Source organism: Hippocampus bargibanti, linkage group LG10, assembly GCF_051943395.1.
Source record: "Hippocampus bargibanti isolate YZ-2025 linkage group LG10, ASM5194339v1, whole genome shotgun sequence".
Lineage (NCBI taxonomy): Eukaryota > Metazoa > Chordata > Actinopteri > Syngnathiformes > Syngnathidae > Hippocampus > Hippocampus bargibanti.
Window position 1 is genome coordinate 840,468 of NC_142743.1, and position 19,034 is coordinate 859,501.

At 41.0% G+C, this 19,034-nt stretch overlaps 1 protein-coding gene across 7 annotated transcripts in view; it reads left to right on the top strand.

Moving 5' to 3' along the window:
• Positions 1-19,034, top strand: part of sh3pxd2aa (SH3 and PX domains 2Aa) — a 90,954-nt gene that overhangs the window by 64,167 nt on the left and 7,753 nt on the right. For 5 of the 7 annotated variants that reach the window (XM_089005488.1, XM_089005489.1, XM_089005491.1 and 2 more), the window contains 6 exons: positions 1,035-1,079; positions 6,589-6,717; positions 9,895-10,008; positions 12,255-12,338; positions 14,965-15,082; positions 18,589-18,995. In XM_089005488.1, coding sequence (XP_088861614.1) covers positions 1,035-1,079; positions 6,589-6,717; positions 9,895-10,008; positions 12,255-12,338; positions 14,965-15,082; positions 18,589-18,995 — 897 coding nt within the window. The remainder of the gene's footprint in view (positions 1-1,034; positions 1,080-6,588; positions 6,718-9,894; positions 10,009-12,254; positions 12,339-14,964; positions 15,083-18,588; positions 18,996-19,034) is intronic. The other 2 variants (XM_089005490.1, XM_089005494.1) reach the window with 1 other exon arrangement.

Below are 19,034 nucleotides of genomic sequence, written 5' to 3' on the forward strand. Positions count from 1 at the left end.
CTTGCCTCCCTTCCTGCGCCAGTCTAATCAAGAAGGACTAAACCTCAGAAAAGCATTGGACTCCGATGAGCGCAGTTTCCATCTAATAAACTTTGCAAGAGGCAACTCCTTCCGGTGCTCACCTGACCCTCCCTCCCAGGAGGTTGTGCAGATTATCTTCCACTCCCTCCTCCTTTTCAGAAATAATTTAATTACAAACAATTGAAACCTGTTTTTTTGTCTTTTGGTGTTAATCTAATTTTAGTTGCGCTCAAATGTACGCTGAAGTTCCATTTCGTTTAAGATAATCGACCTAAGCTTGTCATTGATTATCATGTATATGATTTGCCATTTTGTGACCAAGCAGTCACATTGTCTCGTTAAACACGACTTTGTTGTTGTTTTTGTTGTTGTTGTTGTTGTTGTTGATGTTGGAGCTGAAGCTAAATCTTAATGACCTCTTGAAAAGGACTTTTGGCATTGATACTTACATAGTTAATTTTGTTGAAACATTAAACATCTCTTTTTAATTGTACTGTACCAAATTGTCACCCCAAATCTTTTGTCAGCACACCATCAAGAATAATATTTAATTTCCTGTATGGGGATTTAATGTCACTCTAGGGAAAAAAAGGAGAAAGAAATGAGTAAGGCAGTGGAGAACAGGGAAGAATTACTTTAGAAGTGACTAACCCAAACAAAGGGATGTGAGAATTAAGAATAAGAAAGCCTTGAATTGTTCCTAAATGGGGAAATTTGTAGAGAAGAATCGAATTCATGAGTCGAGAGGGATTTTTTTTTAATTTGAGCCTCAACAAAGGATAAGTGTGGGAGTGTAGTTTGTCATCCTTACAGTTAAAATGTTGGGCTTCTACATCTTTATGAGCAGCATTGTGATCTGCCCTCACCTCACTTCGTTTAAAGCAGTGGATGTCGGAACACATCCCATTTTGCTTAATAGTTATGCTTTTTCTCGACCAATTTGTGGCCATTTTCTTTTTGCCAGACTGAATAATATTTCTCTTCTTTTTTTCCGTTCTCTTTTACATCTGCAGTATGGATGTACGGCATTACCGACAGCCCAAGGAAAGAGGCGTCAGGTAGCTTTGTGTGTCTTTGTCAAATCAGTACGTTTGCATGATCCTATTCAGCATTTAATGCAAATATTATTTCAATACTTAAAAAAAACTCCCCAGTTGTTTTAATTGCCATGATTTTGTGTACAATGTAATGTCATACTTTAGCACAAAGTGATCTGAACTTCTCATTCAATTTGGTTGGTTTAGCTGCATGACAGTGGAGATGCCCTTTCTTGCATATTCTCCAGGCTCTACCACTTGTTTTTCCTTAAATGTCGAATACTATTATAAGTAAGTAAAACAGCAGAGAACAGCGCCATTAAGTCCATAGTTTAAGACACATTTCAGGTACTACATATTGGGTGCTTGTTCATGTTCATGCTGCAGTAGTTGGAGGCTCAGGAGTAGAATCTTAAAGTAGATGTATGGCGGACAAAAACAACATTGATAACCTATGTAGCGACTGTACCAACCACCAAATGGAAAAGCCACAATGCTTAAAATTCAAAGTGGTGATACCTCCACATCCAGTAATTTCATTTACCAAAGGGTCTTTGAAACGGATCAAGTATATTAATCAAATTGAAGCTGAAAGAGTGGGGAACCTGCATTTATGAATGCATGTCAACGTACTGACTGTTGAACGCATGATCAACAGTGTTTATGTGAGTCTGCCTTGTCAGCTGCATCCCCTTTTATTCCTTTCACACTTTGCCCATCTCAAGGCGTCCGATTAACATGCACTGTCATCAGCCTCTCCTTTCAACCGTCTGGTTGAATTAAACAAGCCTATGCAACGAGTCCTCCCAAAATTTTAGTGACCCGGCATGCACAATGGTTGATAAAAATAGGAGCAGTTAATTTTCCAAAAGGGCCATGTGAGAAAGTGGAATGATCGAGACTCATTTGTCCATATCTCAATTGTGTGCAACATAGATTCATTTCATTGACATAGTCATTAAATTCTCTTTTTATTCAACTCATATTTCTCAAAGTGAAAAATATTTTTTGTACATTGGTGCGTGTGTGTGCGTGCGTGTGTGTGTGTGTGTCGTGTGTGTGTGTGTGTGTGTGTGTGTGTGTGTGTGCGTGTGGGTATATACAGTATATCATCTTTGTTTTGTCTTTTTAGGTTCGACCCAGAAATCCCCTCTCATGTTTAAAAGTGTCTACATATTTATATACATGTATTTACTTAAATATTCAAAAATAAAACATTATAATGCAATTATCATTCATCAAACATATTGCCTTTAGATTGAAGCTTGTGTTGGTGGCATCGAAGGTGGATTTCAGTTGACCCATACAGGCCTTTGGTTCACTTGGAGATTCTTGTGCTGGAGGCGCTGACGTTTTTTAATTGGAGCAAAACATGATGTGTAATGCTATATGACATACATCAACTCTTCTTATTAGTTGAAATAGGTTTAATGTTTCTTTTTTTATCAGACAACCGTCTTAATCATGAAAAAAAACACACACACACATAGCAAACTGACAGTTTTAGCTGTCACTTCAGCCTTTGTTTTCACTGTCACTGCTTCCTTGTAATGTGTCAGCTGACCTGGTCGGTAACCCTTCAAAATAAAGCCTTATTTTGAAGGATGGACCTGGTCAAGGATGTGAACCAAACATCCCGCTGTCCCCATTCAAACAACATGTCCTTTTTGATGGTGCCATCTCCAAGGAGCAGGCTTACAAACTCGCACACAGCATGAGGAGTATTGCTATTTCTCCTGTATTGCTACGGTGATGGCAAGAATGTTGGGTGCAGCTTAGTTATAAGAAAACCCTTTTGCTGAAACAACCCCCGCCCCCGCAAAAAAATTATATCGCAAGCACAATAGTAGGATACAGTATGTGATATGGGCACGTACTGTGTGCTGTGATTAGGGAAAATGCTGGGTGAGGCTGAGATGACCGCTACTTTTTGATCAGCCAATGTCTTGCGTTCAACCCATGACCATGTGCATTTACACTTGTATGCCTTGATGAGCATAACCGCCCCGAAGATGAACAAAACTGAAAAATTAAGCAGGCACATTTGTGGGTTAGCGAAAAGCAAAGCATTGCCTACCTTTGTCCAGACTTGACACAAAATGCATAGGGCGCACTTGGATTGGATTGGATTATGAAAAACAAAATACAGGAGCTCCTGGAAAGGCAACCACTCTTGCGGTGCCATCTTGAAGCCAAAAAAACAAATAAAAAACTATGTAACAAATAATGTGACAACACAAACACACAGAAAGTAATTCATTCTTAAGCACTTTCTGTATCCTCTTTGTCACATGAAGCAATTCTAGATGAAAGAGAGGATCAAAGCGTCCTTTTCACCAGTACATCGGGGACGTCATGGTCGAACGTGTACGTCTACTACAAGCTAAATGTTGAAAGCAAACAGGAAGCTCTAGCATCCATTGACGAAAAGGGACTATCTCTGTCCCACGTAAATTCGCTTCAATTCCATGCTACGACAGTTACACATAAGCATCGCCACTCTGCACTGGCGCTTCCTTCTTCTCATCGCGGCTCTTCAAGCCATGCACCCATACAGTCGCAGACGGTCCAACAGCACCAACCTTTCCGCTGAACAAAGTGGACCTCTGAAGATGCTGCCCATTACAGGCGCAAAAAAGCACTTCGACAGCGTTTTCGTAGATCACATATACTGTTTTAAAATGCTTCGTTCGGCTCTCCATGTTCCCATTCCTTGCCACTGCTCTCATTGAATTGTACATGAAAAAACTGATTGAGAATAATAACAATAAAAGATGTATCGCAACAACAAGCCTCAATTGCAGATTGCTGGCCACAATTTGCGCGGTAGTCCAGTGATCAGCAGGCTGGCCTCACAATGCAGAGGTCGTGAGTTCAAGACCCGGTCCGGCCTCCCTGTGTGGAGTTTGCATGTTATCTCCGGGTGCAGCTTCAGCTGTTGTTAAAGTGCTTTATAAATCAATAAGTATTGTATTGGACTCCGGTTTCCTCCCACATTCCAAGAACATGCATGGCAAGTTGATTGAACACTCGAAATGGTCCCGAGGTGTGAGTGTGAGTGGATGGATTGATTACCACAACTTCTGGTGAGGCAGGTCCTTCAGCACCATATGATAAACGTGACCCACCTTTTTAACTTATCTCATGTAAATGGTGGATTGTGCACTAACACCAGTTTATCATTTTAAAAGCACACACGCATGCACATGCACACACACGCACACACACAATGTATTTATTTATTTTTTCTTGCTTCTTTAGGAACGGTCCGTAAACAACCGGACGATCGCAATTGACATATTGGGCACCCATGTTCCACACTCCTCTGTAATTGATTTGACTTGAAGGAACAGTTGCAGGACACATAACCCACCAACACATATAGTCAGGATTACCATAATTATGAATCATCAAACGTAATTGTCACGTCACCATAAATGTTTGTCTGGAGTAAATCCATGGACACGTGCACACAATATTTTGATGAAAGTCTTTCCAGATGAGCGCAAACTGCACGGCTCGTTTGACAACCATCCATCCTTTTTCCGAACTGCTGATCCTCACAGGGGTCGCGGGTGGTGCTGAAGCCTACTCCACCCGTCTTCGGGGAGTAGACAGGGGACACCCTGACCAGTTGCCAGCCCTGAACCAATTGCCAACCAATCGCAGAGCACACAGAGACAAAACAAAATCCACAGCTCACACTCTCCACGAGGGACAGTCCAGAGTGTTCAATCAGCCTGTCATGCATGTTTTTGTTATGTGGGAGGAAACTGGAGTACCTGAAGAAAGCCCACGCCGGCCCGGGGAGAGCATGCAGACTCCACACAGGGAGACTGGAGCTGGAATTGAATCAAGGACCTCTGCACTGGAAGATTGATTCACAAACTACTGGCTCAGCGGCAATGTTCTTTCTAATTTGTCATGTGTCTGAGCAGACACAAAAGCTCCCTGATCACACTGAGGACCACTGTGAGCAACATCAGATGTGTACGTATGGGCAGAGCACATTCGCGCCGTTCTGCTCCGATTGGCTGTGTAGCGTACGTGAACTGTATGGCATTATTGGCTGGACACCTATCACTCAATGAGTTACATTGCATAATGATACAAAAAATACACACACACACACACACACACACACACACACACACACACACACACACACACACACACACACACACACACACACACACACACACAGTGGGACCTCGGTTTACAAACGCCTTGCCTTACAAACTTTTCGGTTTACGAACGTTAAATTTATGAAAATTAAGCCTTGGATTACGCACTACTTTTCGCAATACACCCCCCCCCCCCACTACGGCTGGCGGAGTAATCTTCCGCGGAAGAATACCAAAGCACATGAGCGAAAAGCGCCCCAGCCGGCCTGCCTTTGGCTTCAAGTATGCAAATATCGTGGTCATAGATAAAGGGCAAAGGAAAGCCGTAGTCGTGGATGTAGCCGTCCCGAGTGATGAAAAAATCAGAAAGAAGGAACATGAGAAACTCGTATAGGTGAAAGTCGTGCCTGGGGTGGTCGGAGCACTTGGGGCAGTGACCCCCAAACTCGACGAGTGGTTGCAACAGATCCCGGGAACAACATCGGATATCTCGGTCCAGAAAAGCGCAGTGCTGGGAACAGCACGGATACTGCGCAGAATCCTCAAGCTTCCTGGAGGACCCGAGCTAAAATGGGGGACAGACACTGTAAACAAGTTGTCAAAGAGGTTTGACTGTTGTCTGCCGTGAATTGATCTAATACATGTATTGTTTTCTGGTATAAATAAAATATAGATTACCTTTTAAGAAAATGTAATTGATGTCTTCTGATCCAAACACAGATTGATGTCGTTGGATCATGGGGCATATGTATGCACACTTTCAGTAAAAAGGTCAGAAATCTAATAAGAAAAAAGTCTAAAACTCAGAGTTTCTTTTTATTGACAAACATCTAGTCAGTCTCTTGTCTCTCTTCCTCCCCTGCAGTACTATCGTATGTTTCTATTAAAGGCCAGCATTGTCGAGTGTCATGATTGGTGTGTGCCCCCTCCTCCCCCCGTCCGCGACTCGTTCCCGATGGCAGGAGAGGGGAGGCCTTTTCTTTCAGTCACACTGTAGCTTTTCTATTCACCACCCACTGTTCTCCACAATCCATTCTGTCCTACCCTTTTTAATGTAGCTCTTACGTTTGATTCAGATCACTTTAAGTCCAAGTTGTAACTTCTACAAACAACCTCGCTGAGTTCGTTTCTGTTTTTTGTGATCCCTTGTGATGGACCCAAAGTGTGTCGCGTTCACCCAGGGTGTGCGTCAGCCATATGGCTGAAATTTTGGAAATATGCCATCGAATGGACAGTCCGTCTTGTGCTTGGCCAGGGAGGATAAGTGGTGACAGAGTGCAGGGGTCAGTCAGCTGATGGCAGCATACCGGGTGCACAGAGGCAAGAATGCACTTGGAAGCAGCGGGTGTTCACCATCTGTCAATGCAACACAAGCAGGTGGTTTACAGCGTGTTTCTTGCACCCAGGGATTGACAGCTTGGAGCCGATGGTGCTGGAGCAGTATGTGGCTGTGGCCAACTATGAGAGACAGGAGAACTCTGAGATCAACCTCAAAGCGGGCGAGACAGTGGATGTGATTGAGAAGAGCGAAAGTGGTGAGTACCCTGATTAGCATCTTTTTTTTCCGATGATATTTGAAGGAAAATAACCATGAAATTAGTTTTTACACATTACTAAAAGGTACAGTGTTCCTTCCATTCTACCAGTCCAAAAAATCAACAACCCTTCATATTTATAAGTAACTACATTTTCAAATGGTACAGAAGCTTATCTAAACCAAGAGTAGTCATCAGTGTAAACAGCTTCTGCAGATGATTTTCTAGGTAAAAGCTTCCGATACTTCCCATTTTCTGAGTGTTGTAGTGAATTCAGTTTTCTAATGATATTCCACAGGTGAATTGTTCTCACATTAACTGTCCAGGGTAAACAAAAATGTATCTTGTTCTATCTACATTCTAGTTCCTAGCTTGCGTCTTTTATTGACTCAAATTGAGTCAACTTCTACACAACAACTGCTGTTTTATTCCCCTGCCAAGAATGTTCTATCTAAATCAACCAAGTTGGTCCTGGAAAAAAAAGACATTCAACAGGTAATGCTCTGAGTAAGAGGAAGCAGGGCTTTTTAAGCGATGTAGCTCGTACACCATATCGACTTGCTGTCTGTTCTATGCCCAAATCATAAGGCAAAAAGCCACACAGTGACACTGCATAACATAACATGACAAGACTATGATTTTAATTTCAAGATCTAAACACGCCATTGTTTAATCTTCATTCTAAGTTCACCTCAGTTTTTTGTCACAATGACTGTGAGTCGAAATTCAGAGTTTTCCAGAGAGGTTTTATGGTGTACGTAGTTTCATTGTGTATTCTTATTGGTTGTTTCACTGATAGTAAGTGACACAGTGAGAGGACACTGCGTGACACCCGTTGCTGTTCCGTCATATGGTGTTTGGTGTACTCATGTTGACCCCTTGTGGATTTTTTTTTTATTTCTGCCACAATATATTATAACATTTTGGCCGAAAGATAGTGGGATTCAGTCTTTTTTATTCTCTTTTGAATAACACCGAACCAGTCTCCAATGTTTCTGTCCTGTCACATGAGGATGGAAGCTTGAGAGTTTAAAGCGGCTGCATGTGGAAATGGCTACAGTTTGTGGCTTTCGTGGAGAAGTTAATGTATTCTCAAGAATGACTTCAGCAATGTAGGCATCATATTTCTTTCTCTACTTCAGTGTCCTTCTGCAAAGGTTTTCAAAGGGAAAGTTGTTTTTGTGGGTCTGATCTGTGGCAAATGTCATGTTTTGTGCAAATTGTAATTCCATTCTCTTGGGATTTGGGGGCCCACATTGTCACAGAAGGTGCAACCTAAAAGTGAGCATTAATTTAGAGGAATCAAAAAATCATCACTAAGCTCAAAGTTGCTCAAGAACCCTGGAACTGTGTGTTTTGGTGAGTTTCTGGAAATTGAAGGAACAGCGACAATGACGAGTGGATGACAATGTCAAAACAAACAAATTAAAGCACTTGCATAACAGGAAGGTTCAAAGCGAGCCTTGTCCTCATGTGTACGTGCCGGCTTTTGCCCGCACGCTGACAGTTTTACTATCTCAAAACAAAGCATGTTATGTGCAGGAGTAACATATTGTCAATGAAGCAGCTCTAGGCAATTCTTAAATGCATAAACTATCCAAATCCACATGTTTACCTCTTGGTTAAATGATTATTAGGATCTATTGTCTCGAGATGAACAACTTGATCTTTTGGGACAAAAAGTCCCAGCTACATCATTCCACAATGTCAAGACGTAATTGCAACACAGTCTAAGAATGAACCCATAGTGGTGACTGGAGAAAAAGAATGTGTGAATTGTATTGTATAGTTTATCAGAATCAGAATCATCTTGATTGCCAAGTATGTAGAACACACAAGGAATTCGTCTTTGATAAAACACACTGCACTAGAATCATTAAAAAATGAAGAAAAATGGAGGCACGATACAGTTCTATTTGAGTTACTGTTTAGAGAGTTAATGGCTTGGGGGAAGAAGCTGTTTAAATGTCTGCTGAATTTGGTGCGCATGGATTGGTAGCGCCTGCCTGAGGCTCTTTTTCTATATGGGTCTTTTGATGATTGCGTCGGGCTCACAGATGAAACAAAATATTCTTGCTTTTGGGGCACTCATTTCCTGTTTAGGCTGCAGTGGGCTGAAAGAGCAATTGGATGATACTGACCCATGTTGCCATTGCTGTTGACACAGGTAAAAAGCCACCTTTTGAATGAGCCCACTCGGTCATTAGCTCAAAGTTACCAACGAATAAAATGGCGAAAAGAAAAAAGATGACAAGTATTGTACACTTCAGGTTGAATGGACCGAAGGATTCACCTTTGTGGAGAGAACAGGTTCTGCTGTGATTCAAATTTCAATGAAGCAATACATCGAAGAAACAGTCGAACGTCAGTGGCACTTTGACATCCCCCTCTTCAGAGGTTTGATTCACATGTTTGTTTTGGCCAAGCTTTTACGTCGGATGCCCTTCCTGACACAACCCTCTGTAGGTATCCGGGCTTGGGAGCGGCACAAGAAGACACTGACTTGTGTCCCCTTGTGGCTACAGAACAAGAAACTATAAACTTAATAAAGATGAAGATGATCACGAAAAGGCTCCCAAACACAAAATAGTCATCGGCACAGCAGCATTCAAGCAAACCAAAATCTTTCGAGTGAGCAAAAGTATTGGAAAAAAATAGGGAAACACAATATATCTAACGTCTGTGTAAGCTCTCAGTCGTACAGGAGTGGTCCATCGATGAAAAGGTTTCTTCAGCCGTCATCTGTACTTCTTTGAAGGTGTTGGACGTTTTACTTCTTATCCAAGAAACTTTGTCAGCAAACTAAAGTCTTACTGGTAGTTTAGGCCCTATATATATATATATATCCCTACTGTCCAGACATGGCGGTGCCGGACTCTGCTATGATAGTTCTTAGCCAAGGTTCGGTCAAACCACAGTCGTATTTGGCCGTTTTTAAATACAGTCGGCTTAACTTTAATGAGCCATGATTTAGCCTCATACTGTATTGATGCTGTATCTCTGTCACGTGTCTGTTTGAGCTGAATGGGCAACAGAGCCAATGTTGATCATTAAAAAAGCATTGTGGTTCAACAAAGAAACAGTGATTTGTCGTGTATGCCTCATCCATCCCAAGTTTGATTGAACAATAGTCATGATTGGATGCTCATTTCTCTTTTGTCTTCCATGTCTTTCAAGGTTGGTGGTTTGTCAGTACAGCAGAGGAGCAGGGCTGGGTGCCTGCCACATATCTTGACTCCCAAAGTGGAACCAGAGACGATTTGGATATCGGCACCTCCAGAACCGGAGAAGGTATGTGCAAAGAAATATATAACAACTCGCTGGGAGATGCACATCACATTTTTGGCATTATGAGCAATGAGTGACATTGTTTTCACCATTTCAAGTTGTGGCTGAGAGCAAGATTGAAACGCATAGGACGATAGTCTTAAGTGGGAATGCGCAGCTACACTTCAAGTTGCAAATGACGCTCCTTACATAACCACACAATTTGCATCTTTATGAAATGGCGGAATATGTCCACCAAATTTATTTGTACTGTATTTAGCACGGTAGCAATGGCCTCTCAACTCCCAGGAGGCAACAAGTCTGACTGCTAGGATGGACCTTATCAGCACACTGTTCTTGTTCTGACACTTAGAAAAGCCGTTTCCCATAAATGATGAGCTAACACAGGGGTCGGGAACCTTTTTGACCAAGAGAGCCATAAAAGTAAAATATTTAGAAATGTTTTTCAGTGAGAGCCACGCACACACGCGCGCGTACGCAAACATGCACACGCGCGCAGCTACTTTTCTACAAAATTTCAGAATTTATTATTTAAAATAACTTTGTAATAGTACTCACACTTAACATAAATGGTTTTCCGTTCCTCATGATTGGTAAAAATCTAGCCAAACGATCGGAATGAAAGTCAACTTGCCGGGTCCAGAGGCGAAGTTACTGCTAGCTAGCCTGGACACTGCTCGTTACCTTGCACGCTTGCTTTCTGCTGTCTCTCGCAGAAGTATATTGATGCTCACGTTAGCATAGGGCTTGTCAAAGCACACTGACAATCGACTGTTTCGTCAATGGTATTGTTTCATTGCAAATTAGAATCAGAACCTTTTCTGTCCACAAAGGCGAATCCTTTGGTCCATTCCAACCTGAAGTGTACGATACTCGTCATTTTTTGACTCGCTGGGCTTATTTAAAAGAGGCGTTTACCTGTTTCAACATGAACGGCCAGTATCATCCAATCAAAATTGCGCTTTCCGCCAACCTAGGTCAGTATCATCCAATCAAAATTGCACTTTCCGCCAACTGCAGCCCAAACAGCAAATGAACAGCGAAAAAGTGAGAATATGTACGTATTTTATTTTAGAGGCGAGCCAGATGCAATCATCAAAAGAGCCATATATGGCTCGCGAGCCATAGGTTCCCGGCCGGCCCCTGTGCTAACACATTGATAGGCACAGCCGCACATGATGAAATTGATGTGAAAACATGTCTTTTTCTGTACCGTATCAACTATAACATCCATCATAAATGTTTGGTGTTAAAATGATCTAAAACAGTTTATTTACAGAGCGATTGTAGTCGATGTTCTTAATGATTATAAAATTAGGGTTTTGGCTATGACACAGGAGTGTTTGGCTCATTAATTTGGATATTTCAGATTCATGGTAAAAGTATTTCATTTAAAATGATGAAGTCATCCGGGGGGGATGACAAATAATTGTTATGATACAAGCCACTCCGATTGGCCACCGAACGTGATGAAAATCCAAACTAAATCAAAAAGCATGTAAATCGGTGATGGTCGATGGATCACCCAAAGCGGCCAATTTTTTCACCCAATATGTACTCTAACCATTTACAGCAGTTTCATTTCAATCGATTCAAATGAATCTATCCATCTATCTAGCTATCTATCTATCTATCTATCTATCTATCTATCTATCTATCTATCTATCTATCTATCTATCTATCTATCTATCTATCTATCTATCTATCTATCTTTTTTGAAGGGGGGGGGGGGGTGAAGAGTTACCTGGTGAAACAATTTGGGCTTCATTGGACCGATCTGTCATGAATGAGGAAATCCAACCTCAAAAACCCTCTCAAATAAGCTAAGGTTGAGTCAGCTACTGCTGAAAGCATCTTTTTATGTGTTATCGTCCAACCAATTTTGGCATATGATCCAAAGAAGCTAAATTGTATCCACACTTTATATCGTGAAAGGGATCTGAGTGGATAACAGGGAATTTGATTACCTTTACTACCATTAATTTCACCATAGCGAAATTTGCAACATGAATGCCACTGCATAACTAAATTTAATGAGGAACTCTACCAACATTGGTCAATGTTAACTGTGTATTTCTGTTAATAACTTCATAATTGGCTGACAGTTGTTAATTTGCCATTGAAATATATCAACCGGCATTTATTTTTTTTACTACTATAAATTGTTAATTTGCCTTCCTATAAGTACTAACAACACATTCTTATTTTACCCACCCGTTTTTGTTGCTCATCATCCTCATCATCTTCAGTGACTAAAAGACGCAAGGCCCATCTGAAGAGGCTTGACCGTCGATGGACACTTGGGGGTATTGTGAACCGGCAACAAAGCAGAGGTGAATCTTCTGACACAGCTCACCAACCGTGTCCAAATGGCATCGACCAAGGCTGTCAAAATATTTTTTTTGCCACAGGCCACATTGTCGTGGCGGTTTCCTCTCAGGTGCCGTTATGAATTTGGGGAAGCCATTCGAATGTTTACTCCCCTCCACATATTACACAACACAGTAAGAGTGCACAACAAATTAATGAAGAACTAGTTTTGAAATTTGAAGTAAAAAGTAATGACTGTTATTGTGATTTACATTGGACAATTTAAAATTTTGGTTCAGACTTTAGCAAGCATCATGGAATTCACAAGTTTATTTGCTTTATTGGGCCGAATAAAATGATGTGGCGAGCCAGATTTGGCCCCCGTGCCTTGACTTTAACACCAAGGGGCATAGATTGGCCTCAAGAATACGCTTTAAAGATATACTGCTACTATTTACAGGTGTAAAATTTACACTTTAACGGGAATTAATTAATTACAGCCCCATTCCCGCGTACATTTTTTATCGCAATTCTTTTTTATTTATTTTTGTTTTAATCTCTGTCTCTATTGGTCTGTTGGTGGGGTGCATTTTCATAATAACCCTTTTTATGTGATTTCTTCCTGCTTCCTGTGTTCGGGTTTTTGCGTGTGGTGTAACAACTTTCAGCCACAACCAGAAGCGGACATTGATTAGGACCTTGTTTAGCCAAAGCTCATAGATTCTCATTGTAGTTAGGTGGGCTCCATAAGCACCGGCGAGCATGTGAGATTGCTCAGCACAATGAATGGAACATTTACATTTCGACGACTAGTGTTGGAATTCCGTCTCTTTTTAGAGAACCGGTTCTTTTGGCTCAACTCACAAAAAATTTATTGCCAAAAATAATGTGAAATTATATGTCAAAAAATTATTAATGTAAAAAATATGCAATGTCTCCTTTTTAAAATAATATGGCTTTATTTATATTCTACTGAACATATTCAATTTGAAGTACAACATGGAGTGCTTCACAAAATAAAATCCCAAAAGACCCATCTCAAAACAAGATCAACAAAAAAATCCAAACTTTTTTTTTTCCTTTCGCCTTTCCTTTCAGGGGTCAGTCACCACAGCGAATCAGTGTCCGACATCTGACCCTGTTTTTTGCATCGTCTTTTCACACCAGCTACCTTCATGTCCTCTTTGACAACATCCATAAACCTCCACTTTGGCCTTCCTTTTGGTTTCTTGCCTGGCAGTTCAAGATTCAGCATCCTTCTCCCGATATAGTATTCAGTCTCTCTCCTCTGGACATGTCCAAACCATCTCAGTCTGGCCCCTCTGACTTTCTCTCCAAAACATGTTCAGTGTTCAGTCCTTGCTCAGAAAATTGTTCTTACTGCTTTTGATAAGTTAACCTAAGCACTTTCTAAGGACCTTATGTTCTATTTTATTTTGTAATTATTTGGAGATTAAAACAATTTATTCATGTATTTATTGAACGTACTACTTTATTCTCACGAGGGTTGCGGGGCTGTGCTGGAGCATATCCCAGCAGTTGACGGGGGACACTCCCTCATGGTCGAAACTATATCTTGCAGGTAGGACTGTGACCAGTCTGAAATACAGCAGAAAATAAATAATAATACATTTGATTTGCAATTGCCTTTCAAAGCACCCAAGGACACTTTACAATTTGCAGTTTTGATTCAGACTTCAGCAAGTATCATTGAAAAGTGTTTGATTTGCGCTCGCGGGTGACAAAAAATGAAATGGCGAGCCACATCTGGCCGCTAAGCCTTAAAGGGCAACCGACGTCACTTTTTTGTTTTTTAACTGACATCAGAAAAACGTTTTATAGCATCTAAAATACCCAAAACACACAGTATGATATTTTTATTGAAATGCAAAACACCAATAAAAATGACTTAGTGTCCAAAATCTGCAAAAAATAGAGCTGTGAATTAGGCATTTTCAGAAAGTCCCGCCCCCAGTTCGTGACGTCACGCCAATACGTCTTGCCTTGCTGGAGAATCAATACAATGGCTTCAGATTCGGAGAATATGCTTTCTTGTTACACATCCAGTTATGAATATGATTCAAATAGTTCTGAAGAGGAAAGCATACATGTTTGCCATCGATTAAAGAATTTATTCCATGTCATTTTGAGGCAAAAGGGCGGGGGGAATGTCTCACCCAAAAAGAGGCAAGAAAATGGCCACCGAGCTGTGAGGAATGAATCAGCCCGTTTCCACAGGCTGATACATTCGTTCCATGGAGCTTGGACTCCCTCTGCTGGCGGCTTTTGGAATTAACACGGTTTTCAAAAAAAACAGTACAGCAAAATACATTGACGTGATGGAAAGACGCTACAATGCGTCTTTTTTACGGTCAGGAGGCGGTCCTGTTCTGACGTCACGTGAGGACTCGTCACTAACTCAAAAACAAGACTTCCTGAATGTTCAGCGCGAGTCTTAAAACGTAAAATATAGCTATATGCGGTGGAATCTTATTAAAATATGCCCAGTAGAAGTCATTTGAAGCCATTTTACAAGTTATGGACACAACTTGTCCGGAGACGTCGGTTGTCCTTTAAGCCTTGTGATCTAACCAACGAAATACTGTTAAATACTAAATTTACTCTCATGTCCTCAACACTTCCCTACAGAGGAGAAATATGTAACAATACAGCCGTATACCAGTCAAGGGGAGGATGAAGTCAGCTTTGAGAAAGGGGTCACCGTGGAAGTTATCCAAAAGAATCTAGAAGGCTGGTGGTACATCAGGTGAGTGACACCTTTGAAAATCAGTAAAATGTTAACGTGCATTTTCATGAAGAATTTCTGTGATTATTATGTTCAGTAGAGGGCGGTCCGGTAATTGAGTGGTTAGCACTTTGACTTCACACTGCAGAGGGGGTATTTTCAAATCCCACTGCGCTGTGGAGTTGGCATGTTTTCACTGTGCCTGCGTCGGTTTTGTCCGGGTCCTGCAGTTTCCTCCCACGTTCCAAAAACATGAATGGCAAGCTGATCGAATATTCTAAATTGTCCCTAGTGTGTGTGTGTGTGCAGATGGTTTTTATCCCTGTGTGCCCTACGATCGGCTGGCAACCAAGTCAGAGTGTCCGCCAGGTGCGCGTAGACGGTTCAGATAGGCTTCAGCACCCCTGAGACCCTCGTTAGGATAAGGCGGTCAAAAAAACGAATGAATGAATGAATGAATGTTCATTAGAGGTGAACCTCGGTTTCATGTAAATTGAAGGACATAACAAATATGTACGTTATATAGCTAATGAATTGTTCTGCATGTTATAATAAACTTTACCTGATAAAGATGGTCGTTGTGAGCAAAATGGGCAAATAGAAACTGAATTATGTGATATCCGGACTTGAGGTGAAATCATAAATGTTGAAATTGTAGGGTTGAAAATGTTGAAACGATGTACTACTGTACATTTACAGTACATCACAAAGGACTTCACAAGTTCCATAAACATATCAACATGCTCCTCCTTTTCAATACAGCTCATTCTCTTCTCATTGTACTACAGTGCACTGCAGATTCAGCTTGTTCGACAACAAAACCGCAATGGTCCCATTTGTCTGTCTTGCAGGACCGGCCTGCATAGGAACTGAACATTATGAAGAGGTTTACTGTTATTGTGACAGTAGCCGTCACAATTCTAAATGTATAAAACGCACTCACAGTTTCATCTTTTTATTTTTAGGTTTCTTGACCAATTATGTGAACATTAACATGATAGATGGCTTTCTTTGCATTGAATGGTGCTGAACACAATTTCATTCAACATACTGTAATTCCTTGCTCTAAAACACTCAAGAAAAAGATGCAACCCAGACATTTCACATGCATTTTTATTTTTCATACCCAAACCAGGACAAACCATCACAAGTACTGAAACCATGAATACTTCTTTTACATTAAATTGCAATTAACACAATGGCTGGGAACACTGAACAAAGTTCTCTCTGAGGAATATAACGATTTGCCAAAGTATCAACTGGCCACAGTGGAGCACCAGATACTGGCTAGGAAGACTTCATGTCGGATTTGTTGATGTCATTATTACTTTTTGCTTTATATACTATTCGTTGCTTCATATACACTCGATACGTTGATGTAAGCCTCTGCCAACTAAAATGTCAATCGAGATTTGGCACCATCCTGTGGCTGATACCATTGTTTGCCAAAGTCTTAGTGAATAGATGAATTTACAAGCAATGAATCAGGAACAGGTGAGTGCCGTTCTTTTCTTAGAATGACAATAAAAAATGCTAATCATTCTTAGTAGATGACACAACACGAGATGGCTGAGGTGAAATTTTTCACATTTGCATGACTTGTCAGTGTCTAGTTGGTTGCGTATTTCCAATTCATTCATGTTACTGACCAGTGATCTTCAGATCAAAGTCATTTATAACAAAAAAAGAGTTGATTTAAAGGACAACCAACACCATTTTTTTGTTTCCTAACTGACATCAGAAAAACGTTTTGTAGCATCTAAAATCCCCAAAACACACAGGCTGATATTTTTTAGTCAAATGCAAAACATCAATAAAAATGACTTAAAGTGTCCCAAAACTGCCACAAAATTAGTTCAGAAATGGCGATATTCAGAAAGTCCCGCCTCCTTGTTCGTGACATCACACCAGGATACACCGTCACAAACTGCCCTGCTCGAGAATCAAAACAATGGCTTCAGAGAGTTCAGATTTGGGGAAGATGCTTTCTTGTTACTCATCCAGGTATGAATATGATTCAAATAGTTCTGCAGAGGAAAGCATAAATGTTTGCAATCGATTAAAGGAGTTCTTCCGTATCAATTCGAGCCGTCCGGACTCCAATGTAGCGTCCCAGAAAATGCACAAGATGGCGCACAAGGTTCGTTGGAAATGGGCTGATTTGTCTGCTGGGAATTTGTGTCAACTTAACACCTTCTGTTCCGTTAAAACTTCTTGTCTGTCTTTCCTGGTTCGGTATTGTCGGGAGTTCACTTGATAAAAATATCAGCAAGTACGATAGATGGTGAACAAAAAACTACTTTATTCTAATGAGACAGAAAAAGCACTTCTCGTCTCGGTGGGACGAAGACATGAGCACACGAGCAAAGAGAACAAAGAGACAAAGAGAAAGAGCAAAAGAGAGCGAGCTCCCGCTCTGACAAGTTTTTAAACATACACAGTGGCGATCTGTTGTCCAATCAGTTGCGGACAAGTCGACCTTTCCCGTCCAATCGGTTACGAACAACTCAGTGTTGGGCGGGTCTCAGATTGGAGTTGGAGCTGTTGCTTCTTTCCAACGACTATTGAACTAATAAGACTGATAGTTTTATTTAACTAAATTAGACTGAAATTAAACGTGCACAATTCATAATATATACTAAGCTAAACATGAAAAAACATATGTTTACTTAATCTAAACATGAAATAACGTAATATGTTTACTAATGTGCATAAACACTCTATCACCTTCTTTATGTGTTTTACCGTAATTGATAGTCTTGGTGCGACACACAACGATTCACCATTGCGTTATTTATGTAGTTTTCCTTCTAATTTCGCGATCAACATGGTGTTTTATGACGAAAGAATTTGCCCAAAATGCATTGGGTGTCGCTTTGTCGGTCAGGGGCGTTCCGAATGTGACGTCACGTCAGGCATCGTCATCAACTCGAAAACAAGACTTCATGAATATTCAGCGCGAGTCTTAGAATCTTTGTAAAATGTGCTCAGTCGAAGTCATTTGAAGTGATTTTACAAATTATGGACGCAACTTGTCCAGAGGTGTCAGGTGTCCTTTGAGGTATCATTCAAAGGATGCTATTCGATGATGATTCATACTACAAGGCAGGGGTGTCAAAGTCATTTTTTGCCGAGGGCCACATTGTACTTATGGTTTCCTTTTGAGGGCCGTTATGGATTAGGGGAAGCCATTAGAATGTTTAATCCCCTCCACATATTACATATACAGCACACAAGAAATTAATGAATAACTAGTTTTCAAATCTGAAGTCAACAATAATGACTGTTATTGTGGTTTACATCCAAAAATATGAAATTTTGGTTCGGATTTTAGCAAGCATCATGGAATTTCACAAGTTTGATTTGCTTTTGCGAGGCAAAATAAATGATGTGGCGGGCCGGATTTGGCCCTTGTCTTTGACACCTGTGCTATAAGGCATGCAGCACAGAAAGATTGTTTTTGTTTCTGTCTTTCTTGGTCCATGGCCCTTTTTTCTCACACTGAAGTGTTCTCCCTTTGCCTTCAGATATTTGGGGAAAGAAGGATGGGCCCCTGCTTCCTATTTGAAAAAGTTAAAAGAAGACTTTTGCCCTCGTAAGAAGACGCTGTCGAGTCCTGTGGAAATCATTGGCAACATCATGGAGATCAGCAGTCTTTTACAAAAGAAATCAGTCAGTGAAAAGGACATCCAGACAGATGACGAGGGCAGCACCACACCAGAGCGTCATATCTCCAAGAACGAGATCAGCTTGCCGATGCCCTTTAGCTCTGATATCAATGCTGAGACAGGCAGGAGGTTGAGCGCAGGCCGCGATACCAACAGTCCTTGCCTGGGAATAGCAGCAGCGAGCTCTGCCCGGAGTAGAGCCAAACTGAGAGGCGAACCAAGTTCGCCGGCTGTTGCTAGAGTAGCGCCACAAAGAGTTGAAATCGGTGAGTTAGTGGGATGGTATTTTCAACAACAAACCCTTG